The 21,822-nt window shown below is 58.9% G+C and overlaps 1 protein-coding gene across 1 annotated transcript; it reads left to right on the top strand.

Annotated features, from left to right (window-relative positions):
* The first annotated feature begins 16,865 nt into the window (after positions 1-16,865).
* Positions 16,866-20,182, top strand: LOC136624401 (oocyte zinc finger protein XlCOF22-like). Its single transcript, XM_066598377.1, has 4 exons — positions 16,866-16,985; positions 17,068-17,132; positions 17,503-17,605; positions 18,763-20,182. Exons 1-4 carry the CDS (start codon positions 16,901-16,903, stop codon positions 19,971-19,973), a joined length of 1,464 nt encoding a protein of 487 aa, XP_066454474.1. The 5' UTR covers positions 16,866-16,900; the 3' UTR covers positions 19,974-20,182.
* The last annotated feature ends 1,640 nt before the right edge of the window (positions 20,183-21,822 follow it).

Raw genomic sequence — 21,822 nt, 5'->3', positions numbered from 1 at the left:
CGCTCGGCTCAGCTTCCCCGTTTTGCACACGCTCAGCTCCGCTCCCCCGTCTCTCACACGCTCGGCTCCGCTCCTCCGTCTCACACACGCTCGGCTCCCCACCCCGTCTCACACACGCTCGGCTCCCCACCCCGTCTCACACACGCTCGGGCTCCCCACCCCGTCTCACACACGCTCGGGCTCCCCACCCCGTCTCGCACACGCTCGGCTCCGCTTCCCCATCTCGCACACGCTCGGCTCCGCTTCCCCGTCTCGCACACGCTCGGCTCCGCTTCCCCGTCTCGCACACGCTCGGCTCCGCTTCCCCGTCTCGCACACGCTCGGCTCCGCTTCCCCGTCTCGCAAACGCTCGGCTCCGCTCCTCCGTCTCCCACACGCTCGGCTCCCCACCCCGTCTCACACACGCTCAGCTCCACTCGCCCGTCTCGCACACGCACTCGGCTCCGCTCCCCCGTCTCGCACACGCACTCGGCTCCGCTCCTCCGTCTCGCACACGCACTCGGCTCCGCTCCCGCTTCTCGCAGACGCACTCGGCTCCGCTCCTCCGTCTCGCAGACGCACTCGGCTCCGCTCCTCCGTCTCGCAGACGCACTCGGCTCCGCTCCTCCGTCTCGCAGACGCACTCGGCTCCGCTCCTCCGTCTCGCAGACGCACTCGGCTCCGCTCCTCCGTCTCGCAGACGCACTCGGCTCCGCTCCTCCGTCTCGCAGACGCACTCGGCTCCGCTCCTCCGTCTCGCAGACGCACTCGGCTCCGCTCCTCCGTCTCGCAGACGCACTCGGCTCCGCTCCTCCGTCTCGCTGACGCTCGGCTCCGCTCCTCCGTCTCGCAGACGCTCGGCTCCGCTCCTCCGTCTCGCAGACGCTCGGCTCCGCTCCTCCGTCTCGCAGACGCTCGGCTCCGCTCCTCCGTCTCGCAGACGCTCGGCTCCGCTCCTCCGTCTCGCCGACGCTCGGCTCCGCTCCTCCGTCTCGCAGACGCTCGGCTCCGCTCCTCCGTCTCGCAGACGCTCGGCTCCGCTCCTCCGTCTCGCCGACGCTCGGCTCCGCTCCTCCGTCTCGCCGACGCTCGGCTCCGCTCCTCCGTCTCGCCGACGCTCGGCTCCGCTCCTCCGTCTCGCAGAAGCTCGGCTCCGCTCCCCCGTCTCGCACACGCTCGGCTCCGCTTCCCCGTCTCGCACACGCTCGGCTCCGCTTCCCCGTCTCGCAGACGCTCGGCTCCGCTCCTCCGTCTCGCCGACGCTCGGCTCCGCTCCTCCGTCTCGCAGACGCTCGGCTCCGCTCCTCCGTCTCGCAGACGCTCGGCTCCGCTCCTCCGTCTCGCAGACGCTCGGCTCCGCTCCTCCGTCTCGCCGACGCTCGGCTCCGCTCCTCCGTCTCGCCGACGCTCGGCTCCGCTCCTCCGTCTCGCCGACGCTCGGCTCCGCTCCTCCGTCTCGCCGAAGCTCGGCTCCGCTCCTCCGTCTCGCCGACGCTCGGCTCCGCTCCCCCGTCTCGCAGACGCTCGGCTCCGCTCCCCCGTCTCGCACACGCTCGGCTCCGCTTCCCCGTCTCGCACACGCTCGGCTCCGCTTCCCCGTCTCGCAGACGCACTCGGCTCCGCTCCTCCGTCTCGCAGACGCTCGGCTCCGCTCCTCCGTCTCGGAGACGCTCGGCTCCGCTCCTCCGTCTCGCAGACGCTCGGCTCCGCTCCTCCGTCTCGCCGACGCTCGGCTCCGCTCCTCCGTCTCGCCGACGCTCGGCTCCACTCCTCCGTCTCGCAAACGCTCGGCTCCGCTCCTCCGTCTCGCCGACGCTCGGCTCCGCTCCTCCGTCTCGCAGACGCTCGGCTCCGCTCCTCCGTCTCGCAGACGCTCGGCTCCGCTCCTCCGTCTCGCCGACGCTCGGCTCCGCTCCTCCGTCTCGCCGACGCTCGGCTCCGCTCCTCCGTCTCGCCGACGCTCGGCTCCGCTCCTCCGTCTCGCCGACGCTCGGCTCCGCTCCTCCGTCTCGCAGAAGCTCGGCTCCGCTCCCCCGTCTCGCACACGCTCGGCTCCGCTTCCCCGTCTCGCACACGCTCGGCTCCGCTTCCCCGTCTCGCACACGCTCGGCTCCGCTCCTCCGTCTCCCACACGCTCGGCTCCCCACCCCGTCTCACACACGCTCAGCTCCACTCGCCCGTCTCGCACACGCACTCGGCTCCGCTCCCCCGTCTCGCACACGCACTCGGCTCCGTTCCCCCGTCTCGCACACGCACTCGGCTCCGCTCCCCCGTCTCGCACACGCACTCGGCTCGGCTCCCGCTTCTCGCACACGCACTCGGCTCCGCTCCTCCGTCTCGCACACGCACTCGGCTCCGCTCCCGCGTCTCGCAGACGCACTCGGCTCCGCTCCCGCGTCTCGCAGACGCACTCGGCTCCGCTCCTCCGTCTCGCAGACGCTCGGCTCCGCTCCTCCGTCTCGCCGACGCTCGGCTCCGCTCCTCCGTCTCGCCGACGCTCGGCTCCGCTCCTCCGTCTCGCCGACGCTCGGCTCCGCTCCTCCGTCTCGCAGACGCTCGGCTCCGCTCCTCCGTCTCGCAGACGCTCGGCTCCGCTTCCAAGTCTCACAGACGTTCGGCTCCGTTCCTCCGTTTCGCACACTCGCGGCTCTGCTCCCCCGTCTCGCACACGCTCGGCTCCGCTCCTCCGTCTCACACATGCTCGGCTCCCCACCCCGTCTCACACACGCTCAGCTCCACTCGCCCGTCTCGCACACGCACTCGGCTCCGCTCCCCCGTCTCGCACACGCACTCGGCTCCGTTCCCCCGTCTCGCACACGCACTCGGCTCCGCTCCCCCGTCTCGCACACGCACTCGGCTCCGCTCCCGCTTCTCGCACACGCACTCGGCTCCGCTCTTCCATCTAGCAGACGCTCGGCTCCGCTCCTCCGTCTCGCCGACGCTCGGCTCCGCTCCTCCGTCTCGCCGACGCTCGGCTCCGCTCCTCCGTCTCGCCGAAGCTCGGCTCCGCTCCTCCGTCTCGCCGACGCTCGGCTCCGCTCCTCCGTCTCGCAGACGCTCGGCTCCGCTCCTCCGTCTCGCAGACGCTCGGCTCCGCTCCCCCGTCTCGCAGACGCTCGGCTCCGCTCCCCCGTCTCGCAGACGCTCGGCTCCGCTCCTCCGTCTCGCCGACGCTCGGCTCCGCTCCTCCGTCTCGCCGACGCTCGGCTCCGCTCCTCCGTCTCGCAGAAGCTCGGCTCCGCTCCCCCGTCTCGCACACGCTCGGCTCCGCTTCCCCGTCTCGCACACGCTCGGCTCCGCTTCCCCGTCTCGCACACGCTCGGCTCCGCTCCTCCGTCTCCCACACGCTCGGCTCCCCACCCCGTCTCACACACGCTCAGCTCCACTCGCTCGTCTCGCACACGCACTCGGCTCCGCTCCCCCGTCTCGCACACGCACTCGGCTCCGTTCCCCCGTCTCGCACACGCACTCGGCTCCGCTCCCCCGTCTCGCACACGCACTCGGCTCCGCTCCCGCTTCTCGCACACGCACTCGGCTCCGCTCCTCCGTCTCGCACACGCACTCGGCTCCGCTCCCGCGTCTCGCAGACGCACTCGGCTCCGCTCCCCCGTCTCGCAGACGCTCGGCTCCGCTCCCCCGTCTCGCAGACGCTCGGCTCCGCTCCCCCGTCTCGCAGACGCTCGGCTCCGCTCCCCCGTCTCGCAGACGCTCGGCTCCGCTCCCCCGTCTCGCAGACGCTCGGCTCCGCTCCCCCGTCTCGCAGACGCTCGGCTCCGCTCTCCCGTCTCGCACACGCTCGGTTCCGCTATCCCGGTTCGCACACGCTCGGCTCCGCTCCTCCGTCTCTCACACGCTCGGCTCCGCTCCTCCGTCTCTCACACGCTCGGCTCCGCTCCTCCGTCTCTCACACGCTCGGCTCCGCTCCTCCGTCTCTCACACGCTCGGCTCCGCTCCTCCGTCTCTCACACGCTCGGCTCCGCTCCTCCGTCTCTCACACGCTCGGCTCCGCTCCTCCGTCTCTCACACGCTCGGCTCCGCTCCTCCGTCTCTCACACGCTCGGCTCCGCTCCTCCGTCTCTCACACGCTCGGCTCCGCTCCTCCGTCTCTCACACGCTCGGCTCCGCTCCTCCGTCTCTCACACGCTCGGCTCCCCACCCCGTCTCGCACACGCTCGGCTCCGCTTCCCCGTCTCGCACACGCTCGACTCCGCTCCTCCGTCTCGCACACGCTCGGCTCCCCACCCCGTCTCGCACACGCTCGGCTCCCCACCCCGTCTCGCACACGCTCGGCTCCCCACCCCGTCTCGCACGCGCTCGGCTCCCCACCCCGTCTCGCACGCGCTCGGCTCCGCTTCCCCGTCTCGCACGCGCTCGGCTCCGCTCCTCCGTCTCACACGCGCTCGGCTCGGCCGTCTCACACGCGCTCGGCTCCTCCGTCTCGCAGACGCTCGGCTACGCTTCCCAGTCTCACAGACGTTCGGCTCCGTTCCTCCGTTTCGCACACGCGCGGCTCTGCTCCCCCCGTCTCACACATGCTCGGCTCCGCTCCTCCGTCTCACACATGCTCGGCTCCGCTCCTCCGTCTCACACATGCTCGGCTCCGCTCCTCCGTCTCACACATGCTCGGCTCCGCTCCTCCGTCTCACACATGCTCGGCTCCGCTCCTCCGTCTCACACATGCTCGGCTCCGCTCCTCCGTCGCACACGCTCGGCTCCGCTCCTCCGTCGCACACGCTCGGCTCCGCTCCTCCGTCGCACACGCTCGGCTCCACTCCTCCGTCGCACACGCTCGGCTCCGCTCCTCCGTCGCACACGCTCGGCTCCGCTCCCCCGTCTCGCACACGCACTCGGCTCCGCTCCCGCTTCTCGCACACGCACTCGGCTCCGCTCCTCCGTCTCGCAGACGCTCGGCTCCGCTCCCCCGTCTCGCAGACGCTCGGCTCCGCTCCCCCGTCTCGCAGACGCTCGGCTCCGCTCCCCCGTCTCGCAGACGCTCGGCTCCGCTCCCCCGTCTCGCAGACGCTCGGCTCCGCTCCCCCGTCTCGCAGACGCTCGGCTCCGCTCCCCCGTCTCGCACACGCTCGGCTCCGCTCTCCCGTCTCGCACACGCTCGGTTCCGCTATCCCGTCTCGCACACGCTCGGTTCCGCTATCCCGGCTTGCACACGCTCGGCTCCGCTTCCCCGTTTCGCACACGCTCGGCTCCGCTCCTTCGTCTCACACGCTCGGCTCCGCTCCTTCGTCTCACACGCTCGGCTCCGCTCCTCCGTCTCACACGCTCGGCTCCGCTCCTCCGTCTCACACGCTCGGCTCCCCACCCCGTCTCACACACGCTCGGCTCCCCACCCCGTCTCACACACGCTCGGCTCCCCACCCCGTCTCACACACGCTCGGCTCCCCACCCCGTCTCGCACACGCTCGGCTCCGCTTCCCCGTCTCGCACACGCTCGACTCCGCTCCTCCGTCTCGCATACGCTCGGCTCCCCACCCCGTCTCGCACACGCTCGGCTCCGCTTCCCGTCTCGCACACGCTCGGCTCCGCTTCCCCGTCTCGCACGCGCTCGGCTCCGCTCCTCCGTCTCTCACGCGCTCGGCTCCGCTCCTCCGTCTCTCACGCCCTCGGCTCCGCTCCTCCGTCTCTCACGCCCTCGGCTCCGCTCCTCCGTCTCTCACGCCCTCGGCTCCGCTCCTCCGTCTCTCACGCCCTCGGCTCCGCTCCTCCGTCTCTCACGCCCTCGGCTCCGCTCCTCCGTCTCTCACGCCCTCGGCTCCGCTCCTCCGTCTCTCACGCCCTCGGCTCCGCTCCTCCGTCTCTCACGCCCTCGGCTCCGCTCCTCCGTCTCTCACGCCCTCGGCTCCGCTCCTCCGTCTCTCACACGCTCAGCTCCGCTCCTCCGTCTCTCACACGCTCAGCTCCGCTCCTCCGTCTCTCACACGCTCAGCTCCGCTCCTCCGTCTCTCACACGCTCAGCTCCGCTCCTCCGTCTCTCACACGCTCAGCTCCGCTCCTCCGTCTCTCACACGCTCAGCTCCGCTCCTCCGTCTCTCACACGCTCAGCTCCGCTCCTCCGTCTCTCACACGCTCAGCTCCGCTCCTCCGTCTCTCACACGCCCAGCTCCGCTCCTCCGTCTCTCACACGCTCAGCTCCGCTCCTCCGTCTCTCACACGCTCAGCTCCGCTCCTCCGTCTCTCACACGCTCAGCTCCGCTCCTCCGTCTCTCACACGCTCAGCTCCGCTCCTCCGTCTCTCACACGCTCAGCTCCGCTCCTCCGTCTCACACACGCTCAGCTCCGCTCCTCCGTCTCACACACGCTCAGCTCCGCTCCTCCGTCTCTCACACGCTCAGCTCCGCTCCTCCGTCTCACACACGCTCAGCTCCGCTCCTCCGTCTCACACACGCTCAGCTCCGCTCCTCCGTCTCACACACGCTCAGCTCCGCTCCTCCGTCTCACACACGCTCAGCTCCGCTCCTCCGTCTCACACACGCTCAGCTCCCCACCTCGTCTCACATACGCTCGGCTCCCCACCCCGTCTCACACACGCTCGGCTCCCCACCCCGTCTCACACACGCTCGGCTCCGCTTCCCCGTCTCGCACACGCTCGACTCCGCTCCTCCGTCTCGCACACGCTCGGCTCCCCACCCCGTCTCGCACACGCTCGGCTCCCCACCCCGTCTCGCACACGCTCGGCTCCCCACCCCGTCTCGCACACGCTCGGCTCCGCTTCCCCGTCTCGCACGTGCTCGGCTCCGCTCCTCCGTCTCACACGCGCTCGGCTCCGCTCCGCCGTCTCACACGCGCTCGGCTCCTCCGTCTCGCAGACGCTCGGCTCCGCTCCCCCGTCTCGCACACGCTCGGCTCCGCTCCCCCGTCTCGCACACGCTCGGCTCCCCACCCCGTCTCGCACGCGCTCGGCTCCCCACCCCGTCTCGCACGCGCTCGGCTCCGCTTCCCCGTCTCGCACGCGCTCGGCTCCGCTCCTCCGTCTCACACGCGCTCGGCTCGGCCGTCTCACACGCGCTCGGCTCCTCCGTCTCGCAGACGCTCGGCTACGCTTCCCAGTCTCACAGACGTTCGGCTCCGTTCCTCCGTTTCGCACACGCGCGGCTCTGCTCCCCCCGTCTCACACATGCTCGGCTCCGCTCCTCCGTCTCACACATGCTCGGCTCCGCTCCTCCGTCTCACACATGCTCGGCTCCGCTCCTCCGTCTCACACATGCTCGGCTCCGCTCCTCCGTCTCACACATGCTCGGCTCCGCTCCTCCGTCTCACACATGCTCGGCTCCGCTCCTCCGTCGCACACGCTCGGCTCCGCTCCTCCGTCGCACACGCTCGGCTCCGCTCCTCCGTCGCACACGCTCGGCTCCACTCCTCCGTCGCACACGCTCGGCTCCGCTCCTCCGTCGCACACGCTCGGCTCCGCTCCCCCGTCTCGCACACGCACTCGGCTCCGCTCCCGCTTCTCGCACACGCACTCGGCTCCGCTCCTCCGTCTCGCAGACGCTCGGCTCCGCTCCCCCGTCTCGCAGACGCTCGGCTCCGCTCCCCCGTCTCGCAGACGCTCGGCTCCGCTCCCCCGTCTCGCAGACGCTCGGCTCCGCTCCCCCGTCTCGCAGACGCTCGGCTCCGCTCCCCCGTCTCGCAGACGCTCGGCTCCGCTCCCCCGTCTCGCACACGCTCGGCTCCGCTCTCCCGTCTCGCACACGCTCGGTTCCGCTATCCCGTCTCGCACACGCTCGGTTCCGCTATCCCGGCTTGCACACGCTCGGCTCCGCTTCCCCGTTTCGCACACGCTCGGCTCCGCTCCTTCGTCTCACACGCTCGGCTCCGCTCCTTCGTCTCACACGCTCGGCTCCGCTCCTCCGTCTCACACGCTCGGCTCCGCTCCTCCGTCTCACACGCTCGGCTCCCCACCCCGTCTCACACACGCTCGGCTCCCCACCCCGTCTCACACACGCTCGGCTCCCCACCCCGTCTCACACACGCTCGGCTCCCCACCCCGTCTCGCACACGCTCGGCTCCGCTTCCCCGTCTCGCACACGCTCGACTCCGCTCCTCCGTCTCGCATACGCTCGGCTCCCCACCCCGTCTCGCACACGCTCGGCTCCGCTTCCCGTCTCGCACACGCTCGGCTCCGCTTCCCCGTCTCGCACGCGCTCGGCTCCGCTCCTCCGTCTCGCACGCGCTCGGCTCCGCTCCTCCGTCTCTCACGCCCTCGGCTCCGCTCCTCCGTCTCTCACGCCCTCGGCTCCGCTCCTCCGTCTCTCACGCCCTCGGCTCCGCTCCTCCGTCTCTCACGCCCTCGGCTCCGCTCCTCCGTCTCTCACGCCCTCGGCTCCGCTCCTCCGTCTCTCACGCCCTCGGCTCCGCTCCTCCGTCTCTCACGCCCTCGGCTCCGCTCCTCCGTCTCTCACGCCCTCGGCTCCGCTCCTCCGTCTCTCACGCCCTCGGCTCCGCTCCTCCGTCTCTCACGCCCTCGGCTCCGCTCCTCCGTCTCTCACGCCCTCGGCTCCGCTCCTCCGTCTCTCACACGCTCAGCTCCGCTCCTCCGTCTCTCACACGCTCAGCTCCGCTCCTCCGTCTCTCACACGCTCAGCTCCGCTCCTCCGTCTCTCACACGCTCAGCTCCGCTCCTCCGTCTCTCACACGCTCAGCTCCGCTCCTCCGTCTCTCACACGCTCAGCTCCGCTCCTCCGTCTCTCACACGCTCAGCTCCGCTCCTCCGTCTCTCACACGCCCAGCTCCGCTCCTCCGTCTCTCACACGCTCAGCTCCGCTCCTCCGTCTCTCACACGCTCAGCTCCGCTCCTCCGTCTCTCACACGCTCAGCTCCGCTCCTCCGTCTCTCACACGCTCAGCTCCGCTCCTCCGTCTCTCACACGCTCAGCTCCGCTCCTCCGTCTCACACACGCTCAGCTCCGCTCCTCCGTCTCACACACGCTCAGCTCCGCTCCTCCGTCTCTCACACGCTCAGCTCCGCTCCTCCGTCTCACACACGCTCAGCTCCGCTCCTCCGTCTCACACACGCTCAGCTCCGCTCCTCCGTCTCACACACGCTCAGCTCCGCTCCTCCGTCTCACACACGCTCAGCTCCGCTCCTCCGTCTCACACACGCTCAGCTCCCCACCTCGTCTCACATACGCTCGGCTCCCCACCCCGTCTCACACACGCTCGGCTCCCCACCCCGTCTCACACACGCTCGGCTCCGCTTCCCCGTCTCGCACACGCTCGACTCCGCTCCTCCGTCTCGCACACGCTCGGCTCCCCACCCCGTCTCGCACACGCTCGGCTCCCCACCCCGTCTCGCACACGCTCGGCTCCCCACCCCGTCTCGCACACGCTCGGCTCCGCTTCCCCGTCTCGCACGTGCTCGGCTCCGCTCCTCCGTCTCACACGCGCTCGGCTCCGCTCCGCCGTCTCACACGCGCTCGGCTCCTCCGTCTCGCAGACGCTCGGCTCCGCTCCTCCGTCTCGCAGACGCTCGGCTCCGCTTCCCAGTCTCACAGACGTTCGGCTCCGTTCCTCCGTTTCGCACACGCGTGGCTCAGCTCCCCCGTCTCACAAACGCTCGGCTCCGCTCCTCCGTCTCACAAACGCTCGGCTCCGCTCCTCCGTCGCACACGCTCGGCTCCGCTCCTCCGTCGCACACGCTCGGCTCCGCTCCTCCGTCGCACACGCTCGGCTCCGCTCCTCCGTCGCACACGCTCGGCTCCGCTCCCCCGTCTCGCACGCGCACTCGGCTCCGCTCCCGCTTCTCGCACGCGCACTCGGCTCCGCTCCCGCTTCTCGCACACGCACTCGGCTCCGCTCCTCCATCTCGCAGACGCTCGGCTCCGCTCCTCCGTCTCGCAGACGCTCGGCTCCGCTGCCCCGTCTCGCAGACGCTCGGCTCCGCTCCCCCGTCTCGCAGACGCTCGGCTCCGCTCCCCCGTTTCGCAGACGCTCGGCTCCGCTCCCCCGTCTCGCAGACGCTCGGCTCCGCTCCCCCGTCTCGCAGACGCTCGGCTCCGCTCCCCCGTCTCGCAGACACTCGGCTCCGCTCCTCCGTCTCTCACACGCTCGGCTCCGCTCCTCCGTCTCTCACACGCTCGGCTCCGCTCCTCCGTCTCTCACACGCTCGGCTCCGCTCCTCCGTCTCTCACACGCTCGGCTCCGCTCCTCCGTCTCTCACACGCTCGGCTCCGCTCCTCCGTCTCTCACACGCTCGGCTCCGCTCCTCCGTCTCTCACACGCTCGGCTCCGCTCCTCCGTCTCTCACACGCTCAGCTCCGCTCCTCCGTCTCTCACACGCTCAGCTCCGCTCCTCCGTCTCTCACACGCTCAGCTCCGCTCCTCCGTCTCTCACACGCTCAGCTCCGCTCCTCCGTCTCTCACACGCTCAGCTCCGCTCCTCCGTCTCTCACACGCTCAGCTCCGCTCCTCCGTCTCTCACACGCTCAGCTCCGCTCCTCCGTCTCTCACACGCTCAGCTCCGCTCCTCCGTCTCTCACACGCTCAGCTCCGCTCCTCCGTCTCTCACACGCTCAGCTCCGCTCCTCCGTCTCTCACACGCTCAGCTCCGCTCCTCCGTCTCTCACACGCTCAGCTCCGCTCCTCCGTCTCTCACACGCTCAGCTCCGCTCCTCCGTCTCTCACACGCTCAGCTCCGCTCCTCCGTCTCTCACACGCTCAGCTCCGCTCCTCCGTCTCTCACACGCTCAGCTCCGCTCCTCCGTCTCACACACGCTCAGCTCCCCACCTCGTCTCACACACGCTCGGCTCCCCACCCCGTCTCACACACGCTCGGCTCCCCCCCCCGTCTCACACACACTCGGCTCCGCTTCCCCGTCTCGCACACGCTCGACTCCGCTCCTCCGTCTCGCACACGCTCGGCTCCCCACCCCGTCTCGCACACGCTCGGCTCCCCACCCCGTCTCGCACACGCTCGGCTCCCCACCCCGTCTCGCACACGCTCGGCTCCCCACCCCGTCTCGCACACGCTCGGCTCCGCTTCCCCGTCTCGCACGTGCTCGGCTCCGCTCCGCTCCTCCGTCTCACACGCGCTCGGCTCCGCTCCGCCGTCTCACACGCGCTCGGATCCCTCGTCTCGCACACGCTTGGCTCCGCTCCTCCGTCCCACACACGCTCGGCTCCGCTTCCCCGTCTCGCACAGGCTCGGCTCCGCTCCTCCGTCTCGCACATGCTCGGCTCCGCTCCTCCGTCTCACACACGCTCGGCTCCGCTCCTCCGCCTCGCACACGCTCGGCTCCGCTCTGCTCCTCCGTCTCACACACGCTCAGCTCCGCTCCTCCGTCTCGCACAAACTCGGCTCCGCTCCTCCGTCTTGCACACGCTCGGCTCCTCCGTCTCACACACGCTCGGCTCCTCCGTCTCACACACGCTCGGCTCCGCTCCTCCGTCTCACACACGCTCGGCTCCGCTCCTCTGTCTCACACACGCTCGGCTCTGTTCCTCCGTCTCACACACGCTCAGCTCTGCTTCATCCACTCTCTGAATACATCCTCACACAGCAGAGTCCTGCATCCACTGAGCGGATAGACCTGGTCATGTGACCCCTTGTCTCCTCCCACACACTGATCACATGACGGTGACATCATCACAGGTCCTGTAAGCACAGAACAACCCCACGGCTCCTGTCCGGCTGCAGGTGGAGGTATGTGGGGTCACCAGCACTGGGGGGCAGATTAATGGAAGCCCATAGCAACCAATCACAGCGCAGCTCTCCTGAGGAGCAGGTAGTGCTATAAGCTGCGCTGTGATTGGCTGGTTTTCTTGCACACAGGGTCACGCGGCTCGCAGGATTTCTGGGGTAAATTTCTCATTAAAGAGGTTTTCTGGGACATAAAATGAAGCCACATTGAATGTTCTCCCGGCGGCTCCCGTCCAGCTCCGCCCCCTGATGTCTGCCGCACGGAGCCCGGAAGAAGCGGCGGCCAGCCCCGTGGTGCTCCCCCTCACAGATTTCAGATAGGAATTACGGATTCTGCAGGCGTTTGCTCCTCAGTAATACGCGGATAAATCAAGTTAATTGGATTCCACGATTCCGCTCACATTATCGGGTCAGAATTGCGTAATCTGCTTGCAGAAAACAAAAAGCCGCAGGTTCTGTTAAACTGCGGATATTCGTGACATCGTGCTCTATGGTCGCGGATACGCCAGCAGCCCATACACAAGCGGTGGCTCGGAGAATAGAAACAAACCAAAAATACGCGCATGACATCGGTAAGCGGATTTCACATCCGGCCGGGTGAGCCCGGCGTTATTCAGACCGCTACCTGTAATACATAATTTACAAGAAGCCCCGGGAACGCTCGTCTTCCTGCAGTTCCAGGAGCAGCTTGTTGAGCGCCTTCCGTGTGAGACCGCTGCACCTCAGCAAGCTTACGAAGCCTCACAGGGCGCCACTTTACACCCCATCCCTGCCGGAGGGCAAGAAATACCGCCAAAAAAATGTTGGGTTTGCAGCAAACATGGAAGGAGGAGGGATACCCGGTCTTATTGCCCCATGTGCCCATCCCAACCAGCCTCTGTAATTACCCCGCTCTTCAGACAAACCACACAGTGCCAAAAAGATGGGGAAATCTATTTAGGGAATCAATTTTTAGTTTTTTTTCCTGCACAAGAGGACAATGGCGCCTGGAATTTATTCATTTGTGCCCTGAAAGCTAAAGGTTGTTCCCTCCATTACAGGCCGAGCCATGTGTCCAGAAGCAGATTGGGGTACAATGGGTATGTTTCTGAACATGGGACAAACAGGCGGAGCCAAGTCTTCATTCACATGTGCTGCACAATAAATACTGTTTTTAAAATGGCACACTTGCTAAAAAAATGAAAATCATAATTCTTTCTCCTTCTACTTTGCTTAGATTCATTCAAAAACTATGGGGTCAAAATCTGCAGTACACCCCATAGAGGAGTTTGTTAAGGGGTTTACTTATAAAAATGAGGTCACTTGTGAGGGTTCTCCATCGTTTTGGCAGCTCAAGGGCTCTACAAGTGGGCAATGGGGACTGAAACTTTCTGTTCTGAAAGCCACCGGCTGCTCCTTTCGGTTTGGGCCTCGTAGTGCAAACAAGATTGGGGCCACAATGACTATTTTTCTGAACACAAGACAACCAGGGGTATCTTTTTGGGGTACAAATCCCTATTTTCATGTGCACTATAGAAAAAAACTCTGTCCTCAAATTGATATATTTGCAAAAGTATGACTTTTCTTTCTCCTCTAAATTGCATTTACTCCTGAAAAAAAACTTTGGGGTCAAAATACTCCTGACACCCCTCCCCTCCCCCTCAGTCACTAATGGGCACTATAAGTCATGAACTTAAAACAAACAACAATTTTCTTACTCCACCCCTGGGAGGACGTCCTCTCCGGGCTCCTGGCTTGAATGCTGCAACTCGTCCCTCTTCCTCTCCCCTTTTGCCCCTTCTTCTCTCCTCCCCTAATTATTCTCTCCCCCCTCCTTGCCTAACTGCGACCTCCAGCCACTGGCAGCTGCATTATGCTGCCTTGCAATCCCTTCTTTATCTATTCCTGGACCACCGTGAAGACTTCTTATTGCCACAACTCGTCTCCACACGCTCTTACCATCCTGCTGCTGCCCCCAATGAGTCTTGGTGGTCTTTGGTATTGCACTTGTGTTTCATTCACTGCAATAGACCTGAGCCACAATCCCAGACACAACCCGCGGGCCGGCACAGCTCTGTTATTGGAGGGAAGCAGCCATGTTTCTCTAAACCTGGACAATCCCAATAAAGACGCAGCCACGCAGGGCAGATTATCCACAGGGGGGTTTATACTGATTGTACTACAAAGTCTGTGACTAATCATGACTAATCTGCGGCAGAATCCACATGTGTTATATGCGGAATCTATACAGACAGTTGGTGTCCCACCTTGACTTCCCTTTACTATTGAAGCTCCAAGATGATCGGTGTTAACTCTTGTGATGCCAAGTGAGAGGATTTGGGAAGTCGCTGTCTGACCTCTGGAGTTACTGCTTTATACTGACATCACCGTTGTGGCCCCTGATCTGCTCATGTGACATGCTGTGGCCCCCAACATGGAGGAACGGCCCTGACAAACTATTCACCTCCTGATCCAACCTGGATAAAGAGAGAACAGAAGGCCTACACTTTATTATCTCCAGTAATTGTATTATTATAGGATTTTGTATGATGTTACATTGTCTCGTCTTCTTCCCATTCAGGATCCTCGGCTGATATCTTCTATACCAGATAATTATCCTGATTGACCCGACAAGGATGGAGAGGAACCGGGACAAGATGGCGGAGAGTATATTCACCCTCACCCTAGAGATACTCTTCCAGCTTACAGGAGAGGTGAGAGATTCTGGGCATGACGTCACGTTCCATCATTCTTATCTCTGTCAGTCTCTGGTCACATCTACAGCAGAGGATTTACTGCAAATTCATAAAGGACAGAAAAAAGTAACCCGTTGCGCTGTTTTTCAGGTAAGATGACGGACCCCTAATATAAGACAATGGGGTCTGTCAGGGACCACTGATGTCTGTCATATGATGGATCCAACACTCTTGTCAGTTTTGTTCTTCTGCTTCTATGATGGAACAAAGGAATTGATGAACACATTTGTCAACAGAAACTTAACCCCTTAAGGCCACGGCTGTTTTTTGTTGGGTTTTCTTCCCCACTTTTAAAGAATCTCAACGCTTTTATTCATTCATCCACGTAGATGTCTGCATGTTGTTCTTTGCGGGACGAGTTGTATTATATAATGGTACTATTTATTATACCTTATAATGTACTGACAAACATTTAAAAATTCTGAATGGAAGAAAAAGAGCGATTACACCATCTTTGAGGGGTCTTCTTCGGTGTACACACTACATATATCACCTCTCCTCCTGGCTCCCCGACACTGTTGTAAAGCTCTTTCTCCTAGCCAAGAATTTAAAAATCTCCGCCTCCTGCAAGAGCTGGGTCTGATTGGCTGAGCATTTAGCCAATCACAGGCAGCACCCAGCCATTCATTGAATGACAGCTGAGCGCTGCCTGTGATTGGTCACAGCACTAAGCCATTCATTGAATTCAAGAGGAGAGGGAGGGGAGCTGAGTATGCGTTCCTTCATGAGAGAGACCAGCTGATCAGTGCAGAGAACATCCCCAGCCAGAAATCTCAAGGCAATGACTAAAAGTTTTCTAAATGAATCATAATGAAAACTCAAAGCAAAACACAGATAATTGCATCATTTCTTTCTACAGGAAACAAATGTGAACAGAACCTTAGTGACCTGGATAAGCTGGGGGCTTGGGCAGGAAAATGGCAAATGAAGTTCAATGTTGAAAAATGTAAGACTATGCACATGGGCAGGAGAAACGGATGTCACCAATATTCGATCAATGGAGTACCGCTAGGAAAAAGTGATATGGAAAAGGACCTGGGGGTATTAGTGGATAGTAGACTAAACTGGAGCAACCAATGCCAGTCAGCTGCTGCAAAGGCAAATAAAGTCTTGGGGTGCATTAAAAGAGGTATAGGGGCGAGGGACGAGAACATTATCCTCCCATTATATAAGGCACTTGTCAGGCCTCACATGGAATACTGCGCACAGTTCTGGTCACCGGTACTCAGTAAAGATGTTACAGAGCTTGAGGGTGTTCAAAGAAGGGCAACTAAACTAATACATGGAATGACGGGACTGGGATTATTTACCCTGGAAAAAAGATGGCTAAGGGGTGACCAAATAACTATGTATAAATACATGAGGGAACAATACAAGGATCTCTACCAGGATCTGTTTATACCCAGGACTGCGACGGTAACGAGAGGACATCCGCTACGATTAGAGGAAAGTAGGTTTCATCACCAACATAGGAGGGGATTCTTTACTGTTAGAGCAGCTAGACTGTGAAACTCTCTGCCTGAGGACGTAGTGATGGCAAAATTCTTAGAGAAGTTTAAAAGGGTACTTGATGTCTTTTTGGAGAGGAAGGACATTATAGGATATAAATCTTAGGTTAATTGTTAATCCGGGTATACAGGCAGGTAGGAACTGTTAGCGGCTGATCCAGGGAACAGTCTGATTGCCATTAGGGAGTCGGGAAGGAATTTTTTCCCCAAAAGGGCTAATTGGCTTCTGGCCTTGGGGTTTTTTGCCTTCCTCTGGATCAACACAGGAGGATAGACAGGCTGGACTAGATGGACATTGTCTTCATTCAGTCTTACATACTATGTTACTATGGCCGCCTGCAGACGAGCGGGTCGGATCCGGCAGCGAGAAATCTCGCCGCGCGATCCGACCCCAGAGCCTGCAGGGACGAGCGCGTACTCACCCGCGCCTGGCGGCCCCGGCTCTTTGATGTGCCGGCTGCCGCGCAGCCGGCGCATGCGCAGACCGGAGCCGGCGGCCGGGTGAGTGCGTGCCCCGCAGAAAATTAGAACATGCCGCGGCCGTCTGCATAGGAGTGCGTATTGTAATGCACTCCTATGCAGACTTTCAGCGGCGGAAATCCCGCGGGAAATCCCGCGGCGGGATTTCCGCTCGTCTGCAGGCGGCCTATGACTGATAAATATAACTCGAGAGGTGAAAATGTCTGCAGTGATATTTATGGATGTATCTCCCCATAAACAGGATTACACGGTAGTGAAGAAGACTTCTAGTGATGGCTGTCAGGCCTCGGTGTCTGATGGATGGGGAAGACCCCTGAACCCAATCACAGGGCCTCCACCTCACCCCCTGATACAGGAGGAGATCAATGAGCAGAAGATCCTAGAACTCACCAACAAGATGATTGAGCTGCTGACTGGAGAGGTGATGCTGCTGGGAATGCTGGGACATTATACAATAACACTATGGCGGTATAACGTGTCTGGGTGATGACGGTATCATTGTATTGTCAGGTTCCTATAAGGTGTCAGGACGTCACTGTCTATTTCTCCATGGAGGAGTGGGAGTATTTAGAAGGACACAAGGATCTGTACAAGGACATTATGATGGAGGATCACCAGCCCCTCCCATCACCAGGTAATAGACAGGACTAAATCCACACGGCCTTTATTATTTGTATGTAGAGAATGAATTCAGTGGCTGTCTGTGTTTTCTGCAGGTAGATCCAGTAAGAGAACAGCAGCGGAGAGATGTCCCCGGCCTCTTCTTCCACAGGATGATCAGGTAGATGGAGAGAAGGTCTCATGAAATCTCCCGTCCGGTCTGTAGGACGGCTGGGAAGGTCTTGTGTTCAGTCTTATTATATGACTGATACTTGTGTAATGAGAAAGCTGGAGATGGCAGGATTACAGCCGACCGCAGACATTAGATCTCCGCATCTTATCACTATTTTCTGGTTCTGGAGACTTCTGATTGGAATAAAGAAGCAACTGGTTGGCGTTATACAGGAGACCTGCAGCTATTTGGCCCAGATCACTACTGCTGTCATGTCATTCCGGCTCCTCATACTAATTAATGACCTTTTCTGGCCATATAAAACCTCCCACACGACTTCTCCAACTGTGTGATGACTTTTACAATATTTATTTCACAGCTGGTAAAACTGGAGGAAGATCCGATCCCTATTGATGCTACAGAGACACATGTGAGGGGGGATCAGCCGTGTAAGGAGGAGATTCCTACAGATGACCCCCCAGGTGAGACTGCATGTAGAGAAGAGTCTGTGTTGTCGGGGTTTTCAGCTCTATATTCCCTTATTCAGCCATAGTACATATGGAGTCGGCCCCCTCATGGAGGGTTTCTGACAGTTTGGTCATTAGTCTGCCGGAGGTCGTTGTGTGCAGCTCTGCCGGTGCTCCTCCTGTTGTCCTCGCACAAAGGGTCATATGCCGATCCTAATCCTGTGGCTAACAGATCACTATGTTCCTGCACTCTACAACGGGTACAGATCAGTCATCATTATAGTTTTCTATTTATCCTGTAATGCATGATAATTATATTATTTCCTCCTAGTATTTTAGTCCGGCCGCAGGCGCCGTGTAAGAAGTCATCTCCATGCTGCATTCAGCTTCTCCTCACATCGCGTCTGCTCCCGGCTGAGACCCCATGTATTATAAAGAAAGGAGCAGTATTGTACAAAGTACTCCATGTCTCTCCTTTTTGTGATTTTTTCGGGTTGCTGTAGGTTACGTCCACCCTGGGCAACATCATTTATTAGTCACTCCATCCTCCATTAATGCCTTTGGGCGTGCGCAGTTACCGTCAGGTCACTTTCATCCTCTGTATTAAGCACGAGAAATGGAATTAACAGAACCATTGGTTTGAATAGATTTATTCACATGTGGCTTTTTTATACGTGTTTCTGTCTCTGAATATGCTGTGTATCCAGCCGTGTGAATGAGCCCTGATCATGTTTCCTCTCCTCGGTTGCTGTAAAAGCAGAGTTACTGGGCATGCTCAGTAGGAAGTTACACAGCTCTTATCCACGGCTCGTACAGCTCCTGCGCTCTGTAACCTTACAGGCTGTATGAGCCGCGGATAAGAGCAGCAGCTGAGATCGCCCCCTGGAGGTAGGAAATTACCGTCACCGCATGGGACGAAATCGGCACAGAACACGTCCTGCAATAGGGAAATAATCGATTTTTAATAGAGATGAAAAATGTAGAAGAGTTCATGGTCTAAAATAAGTGGCACCTAAGGATGGTTGTCAGATTAGGTGCTCTACAAATTATTGTGCCTACTATTAATGGGAAATCCTGTTAATGAGTGAATTTTTCAGAATATTTAATATAGAAATGTAATAAAATATAATTGTAATATTCAAAAATAATAAAATCCTTTTTATTGATGGCAGATGATGACAGCGGGAGCTCAGAGGGACATCTGATATCAACAGATTGTAAAACGGAAGATCATGGTATCAAACAAGATACATATGAAGAGCTTGCCATTATCCCAGATATACCCTCAGCCCTTCACAGTAAGGATCTGTCATCTGATCCCTCTAAACAGGTTCTACCATATGATTCATCACAGACTAGTAAGCAACACAACATTTGCGGAAGAGATGTTGAACATAAAGGAGTTGACGCAGGGAAGAAGCCATATTCATGTCCGGAATGTGGGAAATCTTTTACACAAAAATCACATCTTGTTCAACATCACAGAATTCACACAGGGGAGAAGCCATATTCATGCCCAGAATGTGCAAAGTGTTTTAGCCAGAAATTTTGTCTTATTAGACATCAGAGAAGTCACACAGGCGAGAAGCCCTTTTCATGTGCATATTGTGGGAAATGTTTTAACTCTAAAGCAGATCTTGCTAAACATCAGAGAACGCACACAGGGGAGAAGCCATTTTCATGTTCTGAATGTGGGAAATGTTTTACCCAGAAAACACATCTTGCTGAACATCAAAGAATTCACATGGGGGAGAAACCATTTTCATGTTTAGAATGTGGGAAATGTTTTACTCAAAAATCATATCTTGTGGAACATCAGAGAATTCACACCGGGGAGAAACCATATACATGTTCAGAATGCGGGAAAGGTTTTCATAAAAAAATTATTCTTGTTGTACATCAAAGACTTCACACAGGGGAGAAGCCATTTTCATGTGCATATTGTGGGAAATGTTTTAACGCCAAAGCAAATCTTGTTGAACATCAGAGAATTCACACAGGGGAGAAACCATATTCATGTTCAGATTGTGGGAAATGTTTTAATAGAAAAACAATTCTTGTTAAACATCAGAGAATTCACACAGGGGAGAAACCATTTTCATGTTCAGATTGTGGGAAGTGTTTTAACTACAAAGCAAATCTTGTAGAACATCAGAGAACTCACACAGGGGAGAAACCATTTTCATGTTCAGAATGCGGGAAGGGTTTTAATAGGAAGACAGTTCTTGTTAGACATCAGAGAATTCACACAGGGGAGAAGCCATTTTCCTGTGCAGATTGTGGGAAATGTTTTAACTCCACAGCAAATCTTGTTAAACATCAGAGGACTCACACGGGGGAGAAACCATTATCATGTCTGGATTATGGAAAATGTTTTGCTTAAAAGTCACATCTAGTTGAATATCAGAGAATTCCCATGGGGGAAAAAACATATTCATGTTCAGAGTGTGGGAGAGGTATTAATTCTAAATCACATCTTGTTCGCTTTCAGAAAATTCACAAAAGGGAGAAGCCATATTAATATATTGTATTTGAGAATTGTTTCACCCACAAAATCACATTTTTTCAGATTACTTATCAGGGAAGCAGCCATTCTGGTTTTTTTTTTAGGTGTGTGTGTGTGGGGGGGGGGGGGGGGGGGTCTTTCTAATTGATAAATAGTACAAGAAAAATCCAACATTCCTTCCTTCAAGTGCCATATTTGGGCCCAGCATTTATGGAGGCAGGATTCTCTATGTTACCCAGTGAGGAGAGCGAACAGAATTATTTGATCCCTTCTGTTGTTGGCCCTCCATCTCAGACGAAAAGAAGGCATGTTTAGGCATTCTCGAAGGTGGCCAGTCTGTCATAGAGTTCTCCCTTATTTTGTCCGGAACACTCCCTCCCTCAATAAAGGCTGGTGAGTGACAGGGAAAGAGGGGGGGACACTGCCAGAACCGTGAAGTTTGCCGTTCAGCATCAGACTTTTTGGGGTCACAAAAAGCAGGTCCCCCAATGATTGAGAGGTATGGTGGGTAAGTATAGTCTTTGCAAGGGTAAGTAATTGCCTAACTTCCAAATGTAAAAACAAGTAGCTCACCTTGAATGTAGCAGGGCATTCTTCCCGTTGGTCTGCTGCAGTATCTGTGGAGCCTTGGATAACTGCAAGTCTAAGCAGCAGAGAATATACTTCAAGAAAAGGGATGAATTGCCAGTTTCTTCACAGAACTTATTTCTTTATTATAAATTCATGCTCAGAATACTATAGCAGTGTTTCTCAACTCCAGTCCTCAGGACCCCAAAACAGGCCATGTCTTCAGGATTTCCTTAGTATTGCACAGATGATGTAATTATTGTCAGTGCCTCAGACATTGCTACCAGTGATCTTACTATAGGCCATCTTGAAAACATGACCTGTTGGGGGTCCTGAGGACTGGAGTTGAGAAACACTGTACTATAGTATATTAGTCTGAATGAGGACAATGTCGATCTAGTTCAGCCTGTTTCAACCTCCCTGTTGAGCCAGAGGAAGGCAAAAATCCCAAGAGGCAGAAGCCAATTAGCCCTTTCGGGAAAATCCCAGGATTAGCCTCTGATAGTTCCTACTGACTGTAAGACCCGGACCAACAACCCGCTGGTCACCTAATGTTTATATCCTGTAATATCCTTCTGCTCAGAACACAAGACACATAGATAAAACGCCTTGTTCACAGTGACGCATTTCGGCAGAGACTTCTGCCTTTGTTAAAGAAGTTCTGTAAAGAAGCTGGAAATTCATCCCTTTTCTTGAAGTATAAGTAATTCCCTTCCTTCGTAGTAATTCCCAACTTGAGATCAGCAGCGCCTCTCACACCTGTCCTGCCTCTTGCTTGGGGCTACTCTGGTGTTCGCTGTTCTTTTGTTTGGGTGCTTTCCCCAATCTTGGTCCGCAGCTCTTTCCTCTGAGGGTCTGTTGGTTTCCTCTGTCTCACCGGGCTGGTATGTGCAGTGTTGTTGGTTTGATCTCCACGCTGCTCTTTTACTTTTCAGGAAGCAATGCATGCCTTTGTGGGCTCACTGAATCCTGCCTGGTGGTGTGAAGGATGCATGGACAGTTCCTTTCATTGGCTGGGCACATCCTTCGCTGTCTCATCCTTCACGTCCAGGTGAGGGCTATGCTTCTGCCTGCCTGCTTTTCGGCATATCATCGCAGGCGTTTTGGTGACCGGTGGTGCCACATGTGCAGGAGGCAGACTCTGACTGGTGGGGTGTTC

This window comes from Eleutherodactylus coqui, chromosome 4 (genome assembly GCF_035609145.1).
Source record: "Eleutherodactylus coqui strain aEleCoq1 chromosome 4, aEleCoq1.hap1, whole genome shotgun sequence".
NCBI lineage: Eukaryota > Metazoa > Chordata > Amphibia > Anura > Eleutherodactylidae > Eleutherodactylus > Eleutherodactylus coqui.
This window is presented reverse-complemented; position numbering and strand designations above follow the sequence as displayed.

Excerpts from the sequence above, each read along its gene's own strand:
- LOC136624401 (XM_066598377.1), top strand. The coding sequence starts at position 16,901 with ATGGAGGAGTGGGAGTATTTAGAAGGACACAAGGATCTGTACAAGGAC. Across the intron at positions 17,133-17,502 it reads TTCTTCCACAGGATGATCAG|CTGGTAAAACTGGAGGAAGA; the intron begins GTAGATGGAGAG and ends TTTATTTCACAG. Across the intron at positions 17,606-18,762 it reads TCCTACAGATGACCCCCCAG|ATGATGACAGCGGGAGCTCA; the intron begins GTGAGACTGCAT and ends TATTGATGGCAG.